Source organism: Chiroxiphia lanceolata, chromosome 4 (genome assembly GCF_009829145.1).
Source record: "Chiroxiphia lanceolata isolate bChiLan1 chromosome 4, bChiLan1.pri, whole genome shotgun sequence".
In the NCBI taxonomy this organism is placed as follows: domain Eukaryota; kingdom Metazoa; phylum Chordata; class Aves; order Passeriformes; family Pipridae; genus Chiroxiphia; species Chiroxiphia lanceolata.
This window is the reverse complement of record NC_045640.1, coordinates 51,129,424-51,146,364: the sequence shown is the minus strand read 5'-3', so window position 1 is coordinate 51,146,364 and position 16,941 is coordinate 51,129,424. Positions and strand designations below refer to the sequence as shown.

Below are 16,941 nucleotides of genomic sequence, written 5' to 3'. Positions count from 1 at the left end.
GCAGAAAAAGTTGCTTGTTCCTATTAATACTTACAGAATAGATGGAGTGACACATGAGTAAGCGCTTTTACAGAAGTTTTGGTATTACTAGATTTAGAAATACTCTATTTTCTTAATCATATTGTTCATTTTCTTCTTAGATATTACTTGCTTTTGTATGTCAATCACTTGAATTCATATTCTCTTTTAAACACAACCAGAAAGGTATATTCTCTTTGTGAGTTCCACGATGCATAGTGCGAACAGTGGAATGAGAGGGTGAGGAGAAAGACTGACGGTTTCAGTCTCCAGACATTTTTCTTTAAATCATACTGGCAGCCTCTAAATTGCATATGAATGCACACTGTAGCATGCTCTGTTGTTCTGGTTCCCCAGCTACCCAGAGCAAAGCTTAGTCAAAGTAGAGTATAGTCTCCGTAAAAATACCCAAAAGGCCAGTAACCTATGAACTACAAAAAAAATCACCTTCCCATCAGTAATCTCACTTACATGCCTTGACACTCCAATCTATTCATGTTAATAAAGCCCTAATTCTCCAACCCCCAATAATTAGTGTACTACCTTGAAAGCAGTTCCACCCACTAAAGCTAACCTTTCATAGAGGGTGTATAGAGAATCAGGAGGAGGCAAACATGATCCTTTATCCTTAGAGAACATCAAATGTGGCTTACGTGTCATAGGTCACCCTGTCCTGGAAAGAATCTGCAGGAATCCAGTTCGAGCCCTTCAGAAAAATGGGTCGGCCATTGATTCTGAAGTAGAAACTCAGACCTGGTGAGCCAGGAATAGGCTCCTGAACAAGTTCTACTGTCCGAAAATAAGCCTGTGAAGACATGAAACTTAGATTTAAAGCTGACAAAAATGAATTAAAACAAAATTAATAAAGAAAACCATTACAAAAAGAATTGAACTGAACACTGACAGCATAGAATTTGTCAAGGAGTCAAAAGACATAGTCTTATCTCTAAACTCCTGCTTGCTTAGAACACACTGTAGCAGGACTGAAAATAATTCTTCCAATAAACATGTTCACTTTTTAAAGTTACTATCATATTAAGAGAGAGAGAAAGCATGAGCTTTCTCTAGAGCAACAGTGGTTGCACTAGATCAGAGACACCATTTAATCTGCAATATGTTCCTCACAGAAGGATGATCCAGCAGCTCAGCTGTAAGTCCTGCCTCTAAATGCCTATCTTCAGGTTCACCTAGTAAAAGCAAAATCTTACTCTTTTACTCCCCTGAAATGATACCTTTTTAATAGGTGTAGCAATCAAAAAGATATGCAGGCAAACACAAATGGCAGTTCCCAAGTGAAGGGCTCTCTGGCCTTCACAGTTGCTTTTGAACAGCAAGATCAGCAATACAGTTTCAAAGAGACCACCAGTTCAGCTAAATAACCACTAACTTCTTGTAAGGTATTAAAGACCATTCCAGATAAAAGCACATCTCAAGCAGAAGCCAAACGTTTACAGCTGCTCTTTCAGCCTAATATATGACACTGTGTACTGTAGATGCTGAAACAAGAAAACATTCCTTCTTCCCGTTGCAGGTGGAATAAAAGTTCTTAGGAAATCATTCCAGATTTTTTCTGGGACTTTACTTCAGTCAAAGCTACAGTGCTGCTCTAAGGGGTATCCTGATTGCACTGACATAAACAGTCAATTCTACAGTCATGAGAGAGCACTTGGTTCACTGCAATAACACTTTGCTCTGTCCCCTTATTTGCACAGGTGTCTTCCCCATCTGCCACAGGGCAGATGAAGAGCAGCTGTCATGTTTGCTTCTGTGCACCTGCAAAGTGTTACAGAAAATACCTTGTTCAGGGAGGCTTGAAATTTCTTTTCCTGCATCCTTGTTCCAGTTCAACTTACCCAAGCCAGAAAGAAAACTCTTTTTCTTCATTGTACCTGTTGCTCATTTGGGACAAATGAAAAGTTTGAACCAAAACAACCCAAACCTTTTCAGCAATTGCTATAAAGGAAAAATTAGTTTTAAAAGAAATAAAATCCATTTCCACAACTGAGAAAAGCCTCCTATTAGGGAGACAACTGGGAAATTAAATAAAGTAAATAAAGTGGAGGAAAGCCAATAGCGAATTTCAGCCAACTCACACCAAGCAACAGGTTTGGGTCAGGAAGGCAAGAACTTCATTTTTTCTAGACTACCCCTAAGACAGCAACCACTCCTCCCTCAGATGACTATTTGCTTTACCTTTTCAAAAGGTCAGCTTGTAAAGTACAGCCTGTTCCCTCTCTGCCACAAGCTGAAGTTGAGGCAAGTATCTGTCAGTAAATCAGGCTAAAATTAACCTAGTTAAGTGCAAGGGATATACCCGTCTTTAAGACGAAACTTATTTCTTTATTTCACACACGAAACAAGGCTGGGGAAATGACTAATCCCACTACGGGACTGCATTTTCTAAACTTTCACTTTATCAAAAAATCACACATATAGACAGAAAACTATTTCCAGAGGTAGGGAAGTAAAAGAAAATTACCACTTATTTGCTTCCTCTTTGGTGCTTCTAAGTCAACTGAACAATTATTAACCAAACATCTGGACAGAGACAACGCGTATGACAAACCAGATGCATGAGTGGAGGCTGCAGAACACTGACCTCAAACTGAACCCCTCTGCATTATGGCAGAGACCAAAAGATAGAAACTGAATGAATAAAAAAAAAAAAAAAGGGATTTGCCCAAGTCCTGCAGTGTTTTACAGTGTTGCCCAGGGACAACATTGCATTATTGGCAAGTGGGACTCGGTATCCATATCACTAAAGAAACTCCCAGCTAGAGAAAAACTACAAAGTCAGGCCACTGAGACAACATTTCAGATTCCCAGTCAAATATCTCTGTGCACATATGTGCACTGAGGACAGTGTGCCCTCCCTTTTTTCTGCTGCAATCCCATTGCTCACTGGGTTGGTTGAATATAGGTCAAAATGATGAACTTAGCTTTAGGACAATCCTAGAATTTTGCAGACTTATTTTAACATGAGAAGTTGAATTAAAAAAAATAACCATTACAAAAATTACCTTCCTCAGTGAATTCAGTTACTTGGAGAAAAACTCAGTCTCTATTGTGGCTCTTTTTTAGGGCACAAAGTGGAACGGGATTTACAGTTGGGGCTCCCAAAGTATTTGGGACGTTCTCTTCATCGATGTCATCAGGCAGGTTGTGACTGTCTCAGAGTGCATTTGTAATGGAGTATTTATATTACTAACAGAAGTAATGTGATATCGCTTTATTCATGTTCAAGTGGAACTGGCTGAATCCGAGGCAACCTAAGAGGCTGAAACACTCAGCCAGGACCACCCATACAGCAAGAGCAAGAGGAAAAGCTCCTTAGCCTCAGCTCACATTCCCAGACTTCCAAGGTTCAGTGCCTTTGTGTTTCCAACTCCATTGCTCCCCAGGGGTCCATCTGGTAACACAGCCCATCTTCCTGTTCCTACAGCAGCTTCCTTCTGCCTCGTGGGGTAAAAGAAGGGCAAGGGGAGACAACTAGCATCTGGTATGTTTAGTTACATGCCTTTCTGGCTACCAAAACCTTGGCCACCTTGAAATCTGTCTGATAGAGCTTGCTGCCTGAGGGCTGAACATTTCTCCCAGTCTTGGAGCACACTGAAGAAGCTCTCTAGCCACCACAGATCAGTCAGCTGGTTCTGTGCATAATTAAGAAAGAGATACCTGTCTTTTTAAGTCACATACAAAGGTATTGTACACAGCTAAGTGACCTGTGGATCACATTTGGCATTCCCAGATTTAGCAGTAGGAAAAGTAATAAGGATGAAGATGCCTAGAGCTGAAATAAGATCACAGAATGCCCCAGTGACCTAACAAATTAGCATGCAGCATGAAAGTGGTGTGAAAACTACAAAGCCAAAAGGAAAGACTTCTGCGAGTGATACTAAAAGGCCTGGGGGGAAAAGAGGGTGTAAAGGGATGGAGGGAAAGACAGCTAGAGAGTGAGATCTTTCAAGTACTAAAATAGCCTAATGAAACAAAAAACTCATAGTACAGTGCTAAAGAAATAAGCATACAGAAAGATGGGGAAACAGAACTGAAAAGCAAACAAATGCCTCATGAGGCAATGAAAGAGGTAATAAATTCCTTGATGTAGGCATGGCAAGCAACTTATCAATAGCAAATAGGACTGGATAGACCCTCACTCAAGACAATCAATTTCACTCTGAGATAACTTCTGGCTATGACTTTGTTTCACATTATCCTGAGAAACAAACTCTAAACCAAAATATTGAAATGGAAAACCAAAACCAATCCCATCCTGGATGTTGGCTTTCTTCTGTTTTGGTTTTCTGCTACTCTGAACAGGAATGCGTAAGTACTTCCCTCAGCCAAAGAAGTTCCCAGCACAGCTGGCTAGAGTTCTATAGAACTCCTGAAAGTACATACTGGAAGACCACCCAGAAATATTCCCAAAGGATTAGTTAATGTTTTGAAGACTACTCTAACATGTCAGAATCCAGAGAGTAGTTCAAGTTAAGAGTAGCCAAATCTGGCATAAGATCAAGCTGTGTTTTCTCACACGTACAATTCTCATCCTTAGGTTTTTGCCTGTCCAAAGTGAAGTAGATGCTCATAGGGAGACAAACCACTTGTGAAACGTCTCACCAATAATTTTTTTTCTTAAAAAAAAGGGTGGGAGTGGGTAAGGTATTTCACCTGAATACAGTCAGTACTAGATAGACAACAGAACCGATAACAGAACAACTTTCAGGAACATTAATCCCTGTTTGTATCTCCTGAACTACTCAAAGTTCTTATTAAGCCATGTGAGTGTTGCTATTTAGTCCTGCTGACATAAGAGAAAATTGTGCTAGAACATGAAAAAACTGCATACGGAGCCTTTTCCCAGTCATACAGCTCTGGGTGGGGGTGATGGTGTGCTGGTGCGCCTGTCAGAATCCAAGACAGAGATTCACAAAATACATGAAGGAAGACTAGACATAACAATATAAAGCTTTAAAGACTGGTTGATTTATAATGCCCACTACGTGGTGTATTTGCTTTCTTTCCCCCTCTTTCCCCTTAAGGAGAAAACAAGAACAGGCTTCTGAATATCTTTTGAAGACCCTGAAGTCCCTAAGGTCACATGCCACAGAGCTCTATGAAATATTCTGACACAACCACACAAATGGAACTGATTAGCTTTTCTATCATTGTGCATTTTTCACACAGTAACAACAGAATTTTCCTTTTTATAAGCTTTATAGCTATATTTCCTATAACTAGTTTTTCCAAGCATAATATAATGAGTTTACTTGGTGTGGGTTTTTTAATTGTTTCAAAATTAAATCACTAATAATAGCAATTATTATGACTTTCTAATCAAACTAAGGGCTAGTCCTATAATGACTAGGACTCCAGAAGCTATTGCTTTTTCATAGGGTTTTTTCACATGAACAAATGTTATGGTAAATAACAGTTTTAGATGCCTGGTGACCAGATTAATTTTTAGTGAAACAATATACATCAGAACCACCTAATAAATTTACTTGGTTATTTCCACATATTGATGGCATAAGGAGCCCAGCCTAATCTCTATGATTCTTCTTTTTAATGGACAAACGGAAATTAACTCTCTAGGGTTCTTAGCAAAACCAAACAGATAATTAAACAGCCAGTGTGTTACAGGAACCCCTATGTAAATATCCCCCAAAATTACCTTCATGGTCATATTTAAGATGTTACCTCTTCTTAAACCTGAAGCACATCTATCAACATTCTAATAAATGAATGCATGTTAAGCTTTTAGGAGTGTGCCTATCGCATAACTTTTTTAAAAACTGAATTAACAAGAAAAATCTCAGTAATAAACCTTCACATAATCTATAGATCTGAAACGATTTTTCAAAGCCAGCAGCACAGTATATTAGGTATATCTCTTTTCTGAGATTTCCATCTAACTGTAAGCCATCTTCCAGTCTCAATACAAGTAAGCATCCATACAAGCTAAGACTACCAGAAAACAGGTAACGGGTAACCATACATTGTTACATGAAAAAACCCCCTTATTTCTCATTAGCATTTTCACATGCATATTACAATCCAATTAAAGAGCTCTAGATACCTGCTGTGCAGAGTGGATGTCCTAGCAGCAACAGTGCAATGCCAGATGTAATTAAGCGGAAGGGCTCACCTTTGAAAATTTCTCAATCTGGTATCCTGGCTCCATGATAAAAGTTGTTTTCATGTTGTATCCAGTTTGCTTTCCATGTCCATTTGGCCACCAAGCCTCTACTACAGAAGTCTTGAACAGACAAGAGAGAAAGTCAGAGCAACATGTATAAAAAGAGGCACCTGTGGGCTCAGATGTCTTTGAGTGAATTACCACAAGTGTAATGAGCTTTTGTGCTTCAGCTGTGGTAGGCTAACTGGGATTTCATCAGCTGCAGCTCTGAGGTGAAAACCATTTAGAGAGAAGTATGATTTCTTCCACTAAAGTCCAGGCTGCCACTTCATCTTGCGTCCACAACAGGCCATGAGCACACATACACATGCATGCACACACCTAGCTGCTACCTGTCAGTTGAGGCACACTGGACAGACTACTCCTCCAAACCCCAAATATCTGTGTCAGGAGCAGACATAGTTCACTAGCCTCTGAATCATGCACCTCCTCTCACCGACAGCTTTTAACTATCACATGCAACATTCTATAAACAGTGGGGACACTTCTGATCTGCTACTACGGTAATATGTGACTACACTGACTGCTTCACTTACGTCAAGCTTTTCAGACAAATTCTAAGTTTCATTCTTTCTTTTCGGTATTTTCTGCTTTTTCTCTAAGCTTCCTAATCACACCATTAGTACTCCATAATTTTTACAAACATAAATCACTACCTCTAGAACGACAGAATGACTCAACTTTCTCATTTTTCTAATCATGGAGTAATATTTATATCTTCATTCCAGCAGCCTGCTTCTGCTGCTCATCCTGTTGCCAGCATTTGCCAGTTGAGTGCACAGCACAAAAATTGTGGAAAGAAAGCAATAACCCATGCAACCAAACAGTGCAGGGATCAGCACTAAATAGAGTCATGCAAGGAGTGCCTCATCTTTTCAAATAAATTGAGGCCAGAGAGCAGCCCAACAATATGTTTTGCTGTAGCCATACTTGGATGCAATCATAATGTATCTACCAACATTTCAGCTTCCCTGATACAGAATTATCATAACTGCTTGTGCAGAAGTACTAATCTCTGTGTTGCATGGATACAAATGGAAGCACAGAATCAGCGTGTGCCTCAACAACAAGGGAGTGTTCGCAGCTGCCTGGAAGGACTGGAGTGTCTCATTGGCCACTAATGATGTCATCCCTATGCTCACCATTAGCTGATAAGCAAAACACTGTCATGTTGGCAACATAGCACTTTGTGTGGCAACTGCAGGAAGACTGATACACATCTCGGGTGATACGCACCGCTCAAACACCTACCGGCTCCGCAACGTAATCTGCAATATACTCTCAACTAGAAATAAATTTCTTCTGAGCTCTCAGTATTCAAGATGCACCACACATACCTGTGTACGGACTAAGGGCTCTGTTAGCCTCATCGATACATGAGAACACATTTCAAGGCTTCTCGAAAATCAGCTGATGTGAATTCATGCAGCAAAGCCTTTTGTGCACAAAGAATAATGAAACGCTGCTGTCTCTGCTCTGAAGGAAGTGCTTCCTCACGAGCTTGCAGTTGCACTACATTAACAGATCTCTTCTGAGGTTGGTGGTGGGGCAATTAAATACACAAAAATAAAGTCTGAAGTTTCATTTTGCAGTTCCTACTTAATGTAATCCATTAAAAGGCTAAGCAGAGACTAATGGTTGTTTTAAATGAAACTGGGTATTTGCAATTGCTCACGTAACTTGCATATCGGATGACAACAGTAACAAAAATTGTATGTTTGTATGCTTTTGTGTCAAAATAAAACAAAGCACATAAGTATGCAAGTCACTGAGTGTGCACACTAGAACATAAACACCCTGCTTGCCTCTTAACACATGTTTTCTCTCCACTCAAAAAACTGACAAGTGGACTCAAGAATACACACATAAGGCAGTCAAACTGGGAAAACAAATGCAGAGTTACACAGCAATATATAAAACCAGAAGAGCCAGTAAAATACAGAAAGATTTGAAGGCTGACTCTCAACTGTTATTAACTGCCAGAATGGTCAAAAGCCCCAAATTCCTTCTCACAGCACATCACTCTCCCACAGATCTAACTGTCCTGTAGCAGTGAAGCAGACAGCAGCTCCCATGGAGAACAGCCAGGGCTCCCACTCTGCCCACTGGGCTGAGCGTGTGCTGTTAGGTTCAGTTCTGCAGTAGGGAACTGCTCTCTGTGCAAGTTCATACCTCTTTGTGCCACACTGGGCTCACTGCCTAATTCAAGACACCTACCTACTCATCAGCTAGAACAGACACAGTGATTTTCTTAATCTCCCAAGCCTTTACATCTTTCCTTAATTACACCTGTATGATAAAACTCAACAGTTTCTAAAAAAACAAAAGCAACAAATTTTATAAAAGTTAAATAATGCTGGTGAATTAAATCCACCACAAGACAGCTTCCCAGCACCCTCTGAAGGCAAGTAAACCAATTCTTTCCTCTTTCAGCACTGAGGTGTGTACCAAATTCATCAATTTTTCAATTGACTTGTCGTTTCCTTAGAGAATCCTTCAATGGTCCAAAACTCCTCATGAGTTTAGCCTATCCAAAGGACTACAAACCAGTGTAAGGAAGTACTACTCCACACAATTTTCAGCCAACATCACTGCCAGACAAGTTTTTTATAGGGCTCTTTTATTTACCTGAAAGAGTGTCTACTGAGAAGTCTGAAGAATGTTTCCTCTCTCTCCTGGGAGAGCCGTGCATATTGTAGTATATTCTAATCCCAGTCGGTCCAGTAAACAACTGCATGTGAGACACCTGCTGCCAGTGAAGTGACACAAGCTATCCAAAGGTTATCTACCTAAATACCTCAAAATAGCCCCTTTAACAGTGGCCAGCAATGATGTGATTTTATTTTTAAGGCTTCATCATCTTTTTGGCATTGAGCTACACAGCTCCACAGAAAACAGTTTTTAGAAAGGAAAAGAACTGTTCTCCTATCCTGTAAGGGGTATAGAACTGTTGCTGAAAGTCAGGAACACAGCAAGGAATGGGAGGGAGGCCTAAAACTGGCATGGAGGCAGAAAGACACACTGGAAACCAGGGGAAACATTTTGCAGCTGGATAGATTTTCACACACACCTCCTTACCTTGTTGATGTTTACAAGCAGCACAATGCTGCCTTCTCCAGGTTGAAGCTTCACAGTGAATGTTTGTTGCGTTTGCAATTTGGGAATGTTCACCATCACACGACCTGCAATTGGCTTGGAGCTGACTACCGCAAAAACAGACTCAATTTCAAGACACCACTGCTGTGTACTCTTTACTAAGTGAAGGGGAGAAAAATTTGAATTTAATAGTTATGTTTATATACTTAACGTGATCGCTCATCAAAGAAAAAAATTAAAATACCTAAGATTAAATCTAACAATTTTCAGGCCATCTTTGAACCAGACCTACAAGGTTAATGCTTGTTTAGTGCATTTGACATCTGTGTTTACATTTGCCAACTTGGAAGAGAATGATGCCATATGATTTACGCTTCTTAACTATTTTTTTTTTTATTTGAAAGCCATCCAGGGCTTTTTCCAGAGTTCTGTACAAAACTCAGAAACCTTGACATCAATCACTTCATTAGGAAGGATTTTTTTCCCACCAACTCCAATAGACATCATATTTGCTTTTAGTCAGCACTCATATGAACATGGTACTCTTTGGGAAAGATCGTAATCACAAGCCAGTACAATCACTTTTGTCAATGAAACAAAAACAGTATTAACAGAAAACGAGCTGAATTCATCCCAGAGTCACTAAACAAAACGAATGGAGTTATGCTGGGGATGAATTGGGCCCACTGTGTCTAGACTTGATGGGCTATATCTTTATGTCCCTTCTGCCACCAATGTGTGGTGGAAGAAACCAGTTAATGACTTCCCTGAGATCTCTCTACAGTTACCTCAGAGGGTTCTCTCCTTTACAGAACTTACCAAATAAGGCAAGACAGGATCAAGGGTACTCAAGCTTTATGTGTAAATTTCCCATTAACTTCCACAATTTAATTGTGTAGCTACAAACAGAGCCTGGCTAATCCTATACTTCAAATATTACTGATTAACATATAAGCAAAAGCAAATAAAACAGAAAACAATGAAAACTAGAACTAAGATGTATTTTGTATACCCAAACTTCTAATCACGTACTTTCTCTTTTCATTTATATACTCTAGCTCTCCTTCCTCCAGGAGAGAAAGAGAGCTCCCTCCAAAAGCAAAGAATTACATTTAGCCCTGGTGCAATTTTCACTGTCTTTTGTGGAATGAAGAGCAATGATTGAGTTCCCAAGTTTATATTACATCCAGCATTAGCCAGGGAAGACCAATTTTCAGAAATGTTGAAAGGGTTAAAAAAAACCCCACCCCACAAGGGTCTTCCATTACAGTGCATCTTGCCTGCCCTCCAAAGGCATATAGAAATTAAAGTCCATCCTTAACTGCATGAACTGTGGAGCCTAGGCAGAGAAATCAAGTACAGTGAATCTTTTGCAGACTCAGTGGTCAAAAGACTGAGTCAAATGACACCAAATCTGACAAGTAATAAAAGTACATATGCAGCTTAAATTCAGGTCATTCATTTACTCTTTCTTTTTCAAACGTTATTATTTTGAATACTAATAAGCTCTCCCTCCTGTTCCAAACCACTCTCTGCTGAATGAAAGAGGTTTGCTCTCTCCACTTACCCAGAGAGCAAGATTTTACCTACCAGAAGGTGGAGTTGTGGGAATGTGGGAGGGACCAGAACAGAGTTTTACTTTAACTAAATTTTAGAGAGCAGCACAGTCTGTGCTGGGGCTTTCCATGGAAATTCCAATCACGTTAAATCTAGCTAAGACCTGCAGCTATTTCAGGAAGCTTTAAAAGCAGCCATGGAGTGATGTCTTCCTCTTTTATTCATACACAACAAATCTATTCCCAAGGGCTGAAATTCAACCCAGTACAGAGAACTCATGCTAGCCTTTACTCCACTGAAGACTGGGCTCCACAGTGAAAGAAAGCACGCGGGTGGTCTACAGTGGGGCATATTACCGTTTGCAGAAAGTTTCAACAGAAAATTAACCACTTTTTCTCAGCTGAAATGATCTTCAGGACAAAGGAGAGGAAAATCAGAGACCATGGCAAGAGAGGAAACCGGTTTGGTAAGTTAGGTAGCAGGAATGCAGGAGGCCATCCTCTCAAATTGCAGCCTTAACAAATTATCCTTGCATAGCACGACTGCTTTTCTCTCTCAGACTTCATGTTGTGTCCTGAAAACTCGGCGCTCTTGAAACTGAGCTCACTGTGCATTTGTCTTTCCAACACAAAACTAAATTCCCATAGCAGCTTTGCCTTTGTTTTAAACGAAAGTGTGACAAAAGTGAGACATATTTACTGGGAGTCTTGGTGAAAACACATGCCAATAAAAAAGAAATTTTTCAAAACTATGGAGAACAGGTTCTAACCTCAGCTATACTACACATTTACTTCTGCAGTTATTTGGAGACCCTCAAGCAAAAAAAAAATATTCTAAATTCTATCATTTTTAATTGCTATTGTTTGTACTGAAGTGTTGTTTCAAAACCTAGAAAGGTGTGCTGTGGTAGGAACAACATACAAAGTCATAAAAACCCCAACAGAACTTTTCCTAAAATGACAGTTCATTAAGCTTAACAATAAAATGGTTTTTATTCCAAAAGTGAAACAATAATAAAAACAAGACTTACCAAAGAAAGGAGTTAAAGAAAAGTAAATCAGGTGGTAATGGTTATAGGCCTCAATCCTAACATCTTTCCAGATTCCTTGAGTGGGAAAAGAAGGGCCCCAGTCCCAACTAAATGAACACTGCTCCTGGAATACAGCGTGATTATGTTACAATTGCCTATTTTTCACATGGACATTGATACTGTGCCAGAAATAAAAGATATTTGCTATCTAGGAATAAAATATTGGCATGCACTAAAAGAAGTTTTCCAATTTCCATAAATCTAGAAGAGCCTACAGTATTTTTTTTGTCATTTCTTGACCAGAACTCTGCTGCTATTACCTATTTTTCAGTATATAAAAAATTAAATTTTGTATTAAACATCCATGTACAGAGAAATTTTGTATTACCGAAATTTTCTATTACTTAGCACACCATTTGGAAAAACCAACAAAATAAAAAGTAAAGATAAAATAAAAAATCCAGCAGATTACTCTCAATTTAACTATGAATTATCTTAGTTTGTAATGTCAGTATTTAATTGTACACCTAAAAGACAAATGAGGCAGAAAACTGATGGTTAGAAACGTTACAGTATTCTAAAAGAACAGTATCAAATTAAAAACTGTATGGCAAATACTTTATCTCCTATTTTTAGTAGTAGCACCACAGTTCAGTACAAGGAAAGAGATGCATATGTCTGGTGTGTTTGTGTAGTTCAGTCATGTTCGCTGTTTCTCCCCTTTTTATGGTTCTCTCATACAAAAACAAAGGGAACAAAACCATGGTTGAGAAGTAGCTTAGTTCTGGTTCTAACATCAGAATAACTGTCAGAATTATAAAATGCTGGTCAGGCAGAGAGGTACCTACGCTAATTTCCATTTAGCTGTTTTCAAACCTGGTCAGACCTCTAGTTAACAAATCCCTTGACGACATCTATTCAGCTGCCCTCCAAGTTTCACACAGCCCCAGCCCCAAAGCAAATACAATAGATCTCCTAACGTCTTGTACAGTGACATGCAGTTCTAAATTTAGAGACTAATAACTTACAGCCAAGGCATACTAATTTGGGCAAACCACATTGCACAAGTCTGGCCTATCCCTTGCATCTCTACAGTCCGCCTGCCTGCCTATCAAATTGCAAAAGAGCCTTCCAGGAAGGAAACACTGTACCTATTTCAAACCCAAAACCAGGGAGAGCATATTCTTAGAAAACAAGGCCAGCTGAAAGCAATTTTCCCTTTAGAAAAAAATTAACAAACAAATCACTGGCAGATTGTCAGGTGTCACTAATAACACTGCAGAGACCGCTATCAGAAACAGTGTGTCATAAAAACAACATGCTTGTATCACTGAAGTACATTACCAATGACAGGCTTGTGTTCTGCCACAAACTCTGTTCAGTTTTAGGTAAGTTTACTGCACTTAATACTGCACCCGAAATGTGTAAACAGCTTTCCATTACTTTCAGACAGCAATCCAGCTTACTTTAGAAATGTCCTAGTATGTTTGTTTACTTTTTAGTGCCACATAGCTGCTGTTGTTACCATATACATGGAACTCAGAACATTTCTGGAAATTTCTGGAGCAGCTTCCAAGTACAGTCAAACAACTCATTTGAGAAAAACCACCAGGGTATCTTCTTACAAATTTAAAGGTATAGTTCAGTGAAGCATAAAATCATTCCTGGGCCTTTTGCTCTATAAATAAGACTACAGCTGTTTAATGCCTTCTTCCTCCCAAGCTTCTCCTTGCACTGATTTCTAAGAAACACACTGGACTCGAAGAATTAACAAACTTTCCAAAATGTAGTGAAAATAAAAGTAACAGCAAGTAGAAACAAAGACAACATCTTAATCCTAAAGGATCTTTCCAGCACAACACAGAGTCCATGTTTACGAATTGTAAAGGAAATTATATCCAGGTTTAGATTAACAGGATTCTAGTCACTTTTTGAGGAGGTTCTAAAAAGACTTTATTAAAAAGATTGAAAATAACTAACAAGAAAGGCATTTAAGTGGAGACAAACCTGAAAAGACACCAAAAAAGAAAAATTCCAAAATAAGGTCATCTAGCCATTGCTTCTATCTGCTGCCAAGTTAACAGAAATACATGAGACGCTCCTCAAACAAGAGGAGCATCTTGTTTGATAAATTTTAATAGCAACGAAGTCATGTCTTAAATCAAAGTTTCTGAGCTTCATTCATTTTCACTGAATATGTACTTATAAGTCACACTTCTCAACACTAATGAGAACAGGTTCCCTGTTAGATAACACTTCTTGGGACATGCCAGAGCTGCCCAGTATAAATAGCACAGCACATGAGCAACAGCAAACACTCACAAAGCTGCTTGGCTGAGATTTTTACAGCCTTGGCAATACACATTGGTATTTGCAACAGTGAACTCTATTGTCAGCATACACTGCTAAACCCACCCAGTGGATCAAAATGTAATGATTGCACATTTCCCAATACTATCCTGCTCTCTTAGCAGCAAGTCTCCCTGCTGACTCCTTGATGAAAATAGCCTTTTAAACAATCTTAGATTTGAAGCCTGGCCTTCTTATGCCTATTGCATTATCGACATGGTAGATTAAAGGTTTCTAGGGGGGGGACATGAGAAGGAAGCTGCAATACAAAATATGCTCTACTTATAAAATGACATTGCAGGTTTCAGAGCACAACTGTAAGGACAGCACACGGTGCATTCCTCTTTCCAAGCCTGAAGTCAGAGACAGACAATTGTGCCCCCACCTTTCTGATAAAATTCACATGGCACTCTCCTTTCTGCTCAGGTGGAGGGCAGGCGGGGGGGATGCTGTAAGCTTTGTGACACCTGCTCTGCTCTGCTGCATAGGAAACGGCCGACAAGAAACGGACTTCAACAAAATTGACCTCTTTGATCACGCTGGTGATATCAAAGCTCTAGGACAAATAACAGAACAAAATCATTACAGTGCTGACATTTATTTATGTGATTGAAAATCACTGTTACATTGGGATTTTAATACCATACATCTATTATTCAAAGGCATTTGAAATACAGTCTAAACATGCTTTGGTTTTGAAGGAAAAGCTACTTCTTAAGCTAAAAAAACCCAAAATACACAGTAGCGTTTTAGACTCAAAGAGTTGTTTCTGGGCAAACCACTTTCCTCATACCAAGCCCTCACTGCTGGCTGTAGCACTCTGCTTGCACACAGAAGTGTTTGAAGGACAAGGACAGCAAGAGAATCTTTACTTTCCTTCCTCATCCAGAACTCATCTGCATCTTCAGAAAAACAACTCAGAAATCTGGTCTATACAAGAGTCCTTCCAACTCACACTGTGCTGCCAACTCATCTACTGCAAGGTTGAGCTGCCTTGTCTGTGAATGCTGCAAAGCTGTATTTCATGCCACCTGCATTCCCATCCCCAAAATTTACAGACACACATTCTATGCCAGCACCAAATGAAGCATCTGTGGCTTCCTCAGTGGGTCACAAAATCCCCTTCAGTGTGGCTGGACAAAAGGAGAAATGTCCCATTTCAGAATTATCCTGTGCTAATATGGTTCCAGTGGCTAATATGCATTTATTCCTCACAGTGTTCATTTGTGATGAGCCAAGTCTTGGCAATCTCTTCAACCTGGGGGCAGCCCAGCCAGCATGACTTATATCTGTAGCATAGAGCAGAAAACTACAAAGCAAATAGTATTCCTCCATTTAGAGCCTTCAGAGAGTTCTTCCTGCAGACATTGTTGCCATGTGGAACAGGTGAACAAAGCAGCAGTCTGGGTCACAGTAATCAGACTCAATTTAATGTGGTACACTCTGATTTTACAGTGAAGGCCATTTTATGAACTGTTACAATCTGAGACAAAATGATGTCACAGAAATATGGACAAAATAATGCCACTTCCCAACTGTACAGAGCATGTTAATGGCAAACGTTTAGATACTCTCCAAATAGTAAATAATTACAATTTTCTAAAAGCTCTATGAAATGTCTTATTGCACTGATGGTAAAACTAAGTCAAAACTAAACTAAGTGGTTTGTCCCAGGTCACACAGACCCAGATGGCAGAATCTCTCTCTCATGTCTCAGCCCAGTGCTTGTGCAATAAAACCTGCCAGAATGGTAAATGCTGAGACAGGTAGACACCAGATTTCATTTGTCATTCAGTTATTCCACTACTGTTCTTCCTTTAACTCTTAATTTTTTGATTCTTTTAAGAGTAAAGTAAGGATTGTTTCTTATGTTAGTACCACAATAATTTTATATTTTAAAGCCATACAATCAGTCTGAATGTTTTTGCCACTCTCAAGATCATTCCATAATGAATAGTCTTATGCTGACATAGGTTAAGCTCAAAAATGCAAGGCAATGTCATCAAAAGTGCAACATTAAAAACAAACCACCTTGTTTAAAAAACAAAAGAACGGAAACACTTACAAAGGCTTTAAAACACGTGCATTTTCATTGCAGTATTCACATGTAAACCATTCTAATACCAATCAGTAAGCAGATTTACAGCTAATATAACAGATTTAAGCTTAGGTTTTCTTGGAGCTGGGACAGATCCCAAGAAGCAAGACATATTATTAGCTGAATTGATCCTCTTGCATTGGTCCTCTCATTTAGGACAAGACACATTTACCTCTAGATATGACGCTGTTGCTACTAAAAAGGTAAGTGCACTTCTCTTTCTAACATTTATCTGATTATACAGGCAGTCTTCAGGTCAACACTGCCTGCGTCCAAGCACCTATTTTTATGCGTATCTGAATGCACTGAAAGTGCTCAGAACAAAAGACCCTTGAAGAAAAAACAGAAGCACCTTCAGAAATAAACACATTACTTACATATCTGTTAAACATGTTGTCTGTTCTCCCCACAGTGACATTGTTGAGCAGGATCTGTGCTACTGTATCTACTCCCTCGAAAACCAAATTCACTTTCTGCCACTTTCTACAGAAGATAACACATATGTGAAAAACTGTTAGAATACCTAGCATTAACAAATACAGTAGACAGACAATATAAAAATGTGTATCGCCATTGTCTTTAGCAGCATTTGCC

General features: G+C 39.3%; 1 protein-coding gene across 6 annotated transcripts in view; it reads right to left on the bottom strand.

Moving 5' to 3' along the window:
* Positions 1-16,941, bottom strand: part of MANBA (mannosidase beta) — a 58,974-nt gene that overhangs the window by 32,642 nt on the left and 9,391 nt on the right. For all 6 annotated transcript variants that reach the window (XM_032684879.1, XM_032684877.1, XM_032684876.1 and 3 more), the window contains exons 3-8: positions 16,725-16,830; positions 14,635-14,805; positions 11,901-12,024; positions 9,296-9,471; positions 6,167-6,277; positions 672-823 (exon numbers count right to left, since the gene is read on the bottom strand). In XM_032684879.1, coding sequence (XP_032540770.1) covers positions 672-823; positions 6,167-6,277; positions 9,296-9,471; positions 11,901-12,024; positions 14,635-14,805; positions 16,725-16,830 — 840 coding nt within the window. The remainder of the gene's footprint in view (positions 1-671; positions 824-6,166; positions 6,278-9,295; positions 9,472-11,900; positions 12,025-14,634; positions 14,806-16,724; positions 16,831-16,941) is intronic.